General features: G+C 42.1%; 2 protein-coding genes across 2 annotated transcripts in view; one reads left to right on the top strand and one right to left on the bottom strand.

The window, feature by feature from the left end:
- The window catches only part of LOC307250482 (BTB/POZ domain-containing protein kctd15-like), a 6,835-nt gene extending 6,386 nt beyond the window's left edge, over nucleotides 1-449 (top strand). Inside the window, exon 5 of the mRNA XM_080027592.1 lies at nucleotides 1-449. This exon is cut by the window's left edge and continues 1,178 nt beyond it. The gene's annotated coding sequence lies outside the window, so the exon portion shown is untranslated.
- A 1,283-nt stretch (nucleotides 450-1,732) lies between these two features.
- Nucleotides 1,733-7,500, bottom strand: part of LOC307250931 (transcription initiation factor TFIID subunit 4-like) — a 30,074-nt gene continuing 24,306 nt past the window's right edge. The window contains exon 18 of the mRNA XM_080028209.1: nucleotides 1,733-5,926. Coding sequence (XP_079884335.1) covers nucleotides 5,765-5,926 — 162 coding nt within the window. The 3' untranslated portion in view covers nucleotides 1,733-5,764. The remainder of the gene's footprint in view (nucleotides 5,927-7,500) is intronic.

Here is a 7,500-nt window from a genome sequence, read left to right as displayed (position 1 = left end):
TTATTTCTACAGGTAAATCCCATTGAGACCGAAGACTCTTTTACAAGGGAGACCTGTTCCCTTTCCCACGTTACCATTCACACACACATTCATACACCGATAGCAGCAGGCTCACGATCAGGAGCAGCCAATCGGGGACAAAAATCAATGCTGAACCGAATCGACCCGCTCAGTGTGAACCAGGCTTTAAGGGTTAACCCTAACCCTCTCCTGATGTGAATGTGAACCAGGCTTTGAACCTCTCCTGATGTGAATGGGAACCAGGCTTTAAACCTCTCCTGATGTAAATACTGTTTGTAAGAATGAATCTTTTTGCTTGAATGTCCGAATGTTGAATCAGTCCGATTGGAGGAAAAAAGATAATTTTTCTAATTTAATTCTTTTGATAAAGTCTTTCACGTCTCTGTTAGATTCCTACGTTGTACAGAATGATTCATTTCATATTAAAACTCTTTAAAAACTTTCCAAATCATTTTCCTTATTTCAGTTTTTTTGCAAAAGTTACAAACAGCTGAAATGTCAGGATTTGATAAATATGAAATGTGGATATGTCTTTTAGCTAACTTCCTGTCAGTTACTGCAGTTAGCAGTCCCCTCCCTCGTCCCTACGTCACCACATTAATGCACTGCGGTCTTCAAGCAGCAAGTTATCTAGCATCATCTCAGATCCATAAGTGTGATAAAACATGATAAAAACCATCAAAACAGACATTGGGAAGGATTTTTACCTGCTCCGCCATTGTAGGCGCATACACATTCACCCATCTGTTGCTCTGGCGTGCACCGGCAGTGAGACCATGGAGTGTATATACTATGTATGAGTGAGACGAGTGTCGGTTTGTAGCGTTCTCTCTTCTGATTGGATAAAAATTTCGGGATACTCCAATAAGTTTATTTGCCGATTACATGCAAAGCAGCTGACTGAGAGATGGGCTTTATGAAACGCGCACATTATGTAAGTGATCACTGTATGAATAAAGAGCGATTTAACACTTATATTAACATAAATAAACATTATGTAAGTGATCACTGTATGAATAAAGAGCGATTTAACACTTATATTACCATAAATAAATCACTTACTTCACCTTTAAACAACACAGTTCCAGACTGAGGTAAAGCTGTACAGATATGGACAGATTCAAACTCCCAGGATCAATAACTCTTCAGTGAAACGTTATTAAAACACAAACGATGCATCTTTGCTATGGTCATAAGGCAGACAGACAGACAGGCAGGCAGGCAGACAGACAGACAGACAGACAGGCAGACAATGGGCTCCAACCTCATTTGGACTGAAAGCAGACGTCCTCTAAGCTCCACTAATAACATTGCTTGTACAGACAGGCAGACAGACAGGCAGGCAGACAGGCAGGCAGACAGACAGACAGACAGACAGACAGACAGACAGACAGACATTGCTTGTACAGATACAGACAGACAGGCAGGCAGGCAGGCAGACAGACAGACAGACAGACAGACAGACAGACAGGCAGACAGGCAGACAGACAGACAGACAGGCAGGCAGGCAGACAGACAGACAGACAGACAGACAGACAGACAGGCAGGCAGGCAGACAGACAGGCAGACATTGCTTGTACAGATTCATCCATAAAAAGAATCAAAATCTTTCTTTATCATTTTCTTTATTGATTTTTTTTGCAAAGGTACAAACAGCTGTAAAATTGCATCGCCTGAAATGCGTCAGGACTGAATACAGAATGTAGGAAATATAAATAGTCGCACAAAGAGTGTGTGTCCTTCCAACGACAACCACAGCAGATGTATTGGTGTGTGTGTGTGTGTGTGTGTGTGTGTGTGTGTGTGTGTGTTTAAACATAGACGTCATCAGAGCCGTTACTGTACAAACTCAAACACTCTGTTCCAGGCGACACAAAGACAAAGTTAAATCATTAAAAACCTTCTGACAAAAAAACCTCTTAAACTTTAAACTGCATTTTACTACAAATCTGACCAACGGACGTTTAAAGGGCCAGGCAGTGATTCTGGAGAACGCCTGTTGTCCAAAATAACATTAATGAAAAATCAGTGAATATCTCCTCATGGTCCACTACCTGTGTGTGCGCTGGGGGGGACAAATCCAATGTTAATATAATACAGCCTAGGATCTGTAAACTGGCATGTTGCTAGCTACAGTGATCCCTTTGTTTACATACCAGTTTACAGAGCCTAGGCTGTGTATTAACACTGGATGTTTTTTTCAGCTCACACACAGTACAGACAGGTAGTGGATCATGAGGAGATATTCACTGATTTTGACAGAAAGTGATTTTGACAACAAGCGTTCTCCAGAATCACTGAATGCACCTTTAACACACACACAGGGTGAGGGGAGGAGTCAGGAATGCGTGGCTGCTTCCTGTCATGTCCTGAGGTTCTGTGGGAGGCCAGCTCCATCGGAAATACATTTAAACTGTGAAGATACGTCTAGAGGAACAGACCAACGTTTAGGTCAATCCTTATAGTCCTGTTGGGGAGTCACATGCTCAAACTGATGCCCTTATATGGAGCTATGGAAAGGTGTTAGGGCCAAAAATAAGAGAAGGGAGTTTGGTTATTCAATGCACTTCCAGAGTAAAGTCAAAATGATTGAGAAACAAATTGAGAAAAAGTCTTACCCTGCATTCCGAATCTCATCCTCTTTCTTTTTTCTATTCTACATACTACATCTGACCATAAAAATAATCTAGTTAGGATGCAGTAGGCATACTATTGGGACATACTTTTCTCTCTTATTTCATCATAACATTGCGCCTTGATCTTGCCTCTTGCTTTTATATCCGTCTCATCCCCGTTTGTTTTCATATGGAGGCTTCGTCGATGTGACGTCACTTCACGTGCGTACTGGATTGTGGGTCAGAATCGCCCAAATAGGATGCAGTTTTCAACACTAACAATCTTGGCCGCATGAAGTAGGACATCCGGGTACTTCTAACCATCCTAAATCTGGCCACAAGAATCGGGACATCCTAAATCTTTTTTCTACCAAACTAAATAGTAGAAAGTATGCGATTCGGAACGCAGGGATAATGTTGAGAACATAGGTTAGTTTAGGCTAGCTGTCCCCCCCTGCTTCCAGTCTTTATGCTAAGCTAAGCTAGACATAGGTACAGACTAAATTAAGAGAGGCTTTCGTTTGAACATGTGACTCAAAGAGGATTTAACTAAATGTTGAACTGTTCCTTTAACCTTAAAGTCTGTCGGCTGTAACTGTTATTATCTCTCACACACACACACACACCATGACACACACACACACACACACACACAGACACACACACAGACAGAGACACACACACTCACACACACACACACCTCTGTGAACCGTCTTGTATCGATAGACAACATGATGCTGAATAATAAAAGTCATAATTTCTAAAATGTGACGTCAGACGAACTTTAAAAACAAACAGACAAGATGGCGGCTCGGTCCTGAGGTGAAGAGAATCACAATGTCACGTCTGTTAAAGGGAAACTCCAGTGAGAGAGTGTGTGTGTCTGTGTCTGTCTGTCTGTCTGTGTGCGTGCGTGTGTGTGTCTGTCTGTGTGTGTGTGTGTGTGTCTGTCTGTCTGTGTGTGTGTGTGTGTCTCTGTGTATGTGAGTGTGTGTCTCTGTCTGTGTGTGAGTGTCTGTCTGTGTGTGTCTGTGTTTGTGTGTAATTTTAGTTTTTCCCACAGGCTGTTTTTGTTTTAAAGCTCCCATATTATACACTTTTGGGTTCTATTATACACCATATTATATGGTCTTAGTGGTCCCTAATACATTTTTCTTTAATTGTTTGCTGAAAAAAACTTTCAGATAATTTATTGTACTATGCTGATGTTCAGCTAATCTCACAATGGCCTATTTTTTAAAAAGAGCTGCAGCTCCCCTCGTAAATATACAATCTTTGAGCTCCCCCCGCCCCCTGTCCGGAAGCGAAGCCAGATACGCCTCGCCCTCTGTCTGTCAGGGCCGTGGACCAATAAGAAATAGGGGTGTGGGCTGCACAGTGGAAGCTTCTGGCTTTCCAGTTTTTGAGGTCAGAAACGGGGAGAATTCTGACTGGAGTATATTGGGGGGGGGGAGAGGTGGGGGTTTCAGAAAGGGGGAGAGTGAGAACAGGAGAGATTGTTATTTTTTTTGATATTTTGGCAGTCTCTAGACCCATGGATATGTTAGAACACATTTAAAAAGTGCATTTAGCATAATATGGGACCTTTAATTGTTTTACGATCTCTTCAATGATTTTTTTATATTTTTTTTGTTCTTTGTGATTGTGAACGTCGTGTTACGATTTAAAAACATTAAATTTCAGTTTATTCCAATAAAACTACAAATATGGCTGCCTGTGATCTGGACATACAGTATCTCTCCTTGTTCCATGATTATGAGCAGCTGAGAGGACCAAACAGAGACTTAGATTGAGACTTTTAGGGACTGCACTCACACTGCTCTGTGTGTGTGTGTGTGTGTGTGTGTGTATGTGTGTGTGTGTGTGTGTGTGTGTGTGTGTGTGTGTGTGTGTGTGTGTGTGTGTGTCTGTGTGTCTGTGTGTTTGTCCGGCCTGCACTCACTCTGCTCCTAAAGATCCAGGCCTAGTCTCCATTGCTTCTTGTCAATACGTCACCACGTCTGAACACACAGGTTTGGGTTTAGTAGGATTTGTATCAGATTGTTTATGAATAATTTCATCCGGCCAAATTGACAGCAAACAATTACCCTTCCCCATCAGTCCAACAGCTAGCCTTCAGAGACATTTTTAAAGCTGACTTTCAATTTAAAAAGTAGTTTCTTTAACTGTATTTTTGTGGACACCATTATTCCAATATCTAAACTCATGTTGTGGTTCAGATGTGATCGTAGTGGAGTTAAAGGTTCCCTCTAACAGACGTGACGTGAGATAACCCAGTTTGATGTTAAAGGTGCAGTCAGTGATTCTGGAGAACGCTTGTTGTTAAAATCACTTGGTCAAAATCAGTGAATATCTCCTCATGATCTGCTACCTGTCTGTACTGTGTGTGTGCACTAATAAACAGTGATAATACACAGCCTAGACTCTGAAAACTGGTATGTGAACAAAGGGGCCATGTAGCTAGCAACTTATCAGTTTACATTACAGAGCCTAGGCTGTGTATTAACGCTGGACTATTTTCACACAGTACAGACAGGTAGTGGATCATGAGGAGATATTCACTGATTATGACAAAAAAGTGATTTTGACAACAAGCGTTCTCCAGAATCACTGACTGCACCTTTAAATGGCTGTTAATGTGTATCAAAGGGGGAGGGGGAGGGGTGTTAATGGTAAGGGGGTGTGTCCATCATTTGAGCAGGGCCTTGTAGAGTGTCATAGAGCGGGCCGTGGGTAATTTTAGCAGGGCTTTGTAGAGGGTCATGGAGCGGTGTTAATACACAGCCTAGGCTCTGTAAAGGGGTGTTAATACACAGCCCAGGCTCTGTAAAGGGGTGTTAATACACAGCCCAGGCTCTGTGAACAGGGTCATTTGAGCAGGGCTTTGTAGAGGACCATGGAGCGGGCCGTGGGTCTGTCCTGCTCCAGACAGACAGACAGACAGACAGACAGACAGACAGACAGACAGACAGACAGACAGACAGACAGACAGACAGACAGACAGGGTCATTTGAGCAGGGCTTTGTAGAGGGTCATGGAGCGGGCCGTGGGTCTGTCCTGCTCCAGACAGACAGACAGACAGACAGACAGACAGACAGACAGACAGACAGACAGACAGACAGACAGGGTCATTTGAGCAGGGCTTTGTAGAGGGTCATAGATCGGGCCGTGGGTCTGTCCTGCTCCAGACAGAAGATGAAGTCTCTCAGATTCACGCGTGTGATTCGCTGACGGGCCGGCTGCCGTGACGACGAGGAAGAGGAGGGAGAGGTGGAGGAAGAGCACGCAACCTGGAGGGAGAGAGAGATGGAGGTTATTATTATGAATATATATATACCTGTATAGAGACAGAGAGAGAAAGAGAGAGAGAGAGAGAGAGAGAGAGAGAGAGAGAGAGAGAGAGAGAGAGAGAGAGAGAGGGAGAGAGAGAGGGAGAGGTGGAGGAAGAACACGCAACCTGGAGGGAGAGAGAGATGGAGGTTATTATTATATCAGTGATTCTTGAGAACCGGGACAAAAGACCGTCTTCCATATGTAACTGCTGTTATCTTTAAGAATAAAAATATTTAAAATTGTAGATGTTATTAGTGATTAAGAATAGAATGTCTGGAGCACAATTATCCCCTTAAATTTAATTTGATCATTATTATGTCAAATATGTGACACTTGTTATCTTCTCACGATGTCCAAAACAGTGTGTCCACAGAGAAGGTTTCAAGCTTTCATATGCAATAAAACCTGATAAAAATGTACTTAATGATTAAAAAGTGCTTTTTTCATCATAAACAACACTAAAATGCTAAATGGTAAATGGACTCCACTTATAAAGCTCTTTTCCCTGGTTTTTCACAGACTCAAAGCGCTTTACATTGTTTTGTACACATTCACCCATTCACACACACATTCATACACCGATAGCAGCAGCTACCACGCAGGGTGCAAGCTAACTCTCGGGAGCAATTCGAGGTTTAATGTCTTGCCCAAGGACACTTGGACATGTGGCGGGTAGACCGGGGATCGAACCTCCGACCCTGCACTCCAGAGGCGACCTCCCTGCCCACTTCGCCACTGCCGCCCAACTAAATAAACTCTCATATCAATAAAAACTGTTTTTCTTCAACACATTCATGTTTTATATGGTTTCAAAGTGGTGGGACACTTTTTGTCACCAGCGTCAGACAATCCATTAAAATGTAATAAAATCAGGCAAAATAAGGGGCAGCTGTCACTTTGAAGGACCTCTTGTCACATTCTACCTCTGCAGAGTACATTAGAGTCAGACAGGCTCTGATAAGTGTTGTAGTTTTAGAATATTTTACATTCCAAATCTTGAATGTCCTGCGTCACAACCATGATACGTCAACACCGACTTACAATTTCTGAAGAAGTTATTTGAAATGTTTCCATAATTTTATTTTCCTGAAGTAGTTCATACTAGCACCCAACATCAACAGAACAAACAAATGGCTACTAGATAAACTCCATTTGTTTTGTTAGAAACGTTAAATATGTCACCACCGTCAGATTTCCTGTCTGACGGTGGTGACAGGCCAATGACGGAGTTGACATTCAATGTGAAGGCATCATATTTGGGTGGTTTTCAAGTTATTATAATTATATTAAATACAGAAATAGGGTTCAGTTTGTCTAATACTGTATTTATGGAAACTCTCTCAATCTTCTTTTGTCATGGATGATTCTTAAAGTACAGGATGATATACAAAATGAGGCGATTTGGTCTGAGTCTGTTAGAGCAAGTCTGATTGAAAGACTGTAATGTGAATCTTTGAATTAACGCTCAACCAATAATATGCTGTCATAAAATCACTGTTATTGATTATTCTACGTATTGATGGTTATCTGG

This window comes from Ammodytes marinus (genome assembly GCF_949987685.1).
Source record: "Ammodytes marinus genome assembly, chromosome: 5".
Lineage (NCBI taxonomy): Eukaryota > Metazoa > Chordata > Actinopteri > Uranoscopiformes > Ammodytidae > Ammodytes > Ammodytes marinus.
Note: the sequence above shows the minus strand (reverse complement) of the source record. Positions and strands in the feature narration are given on the sequence as shown.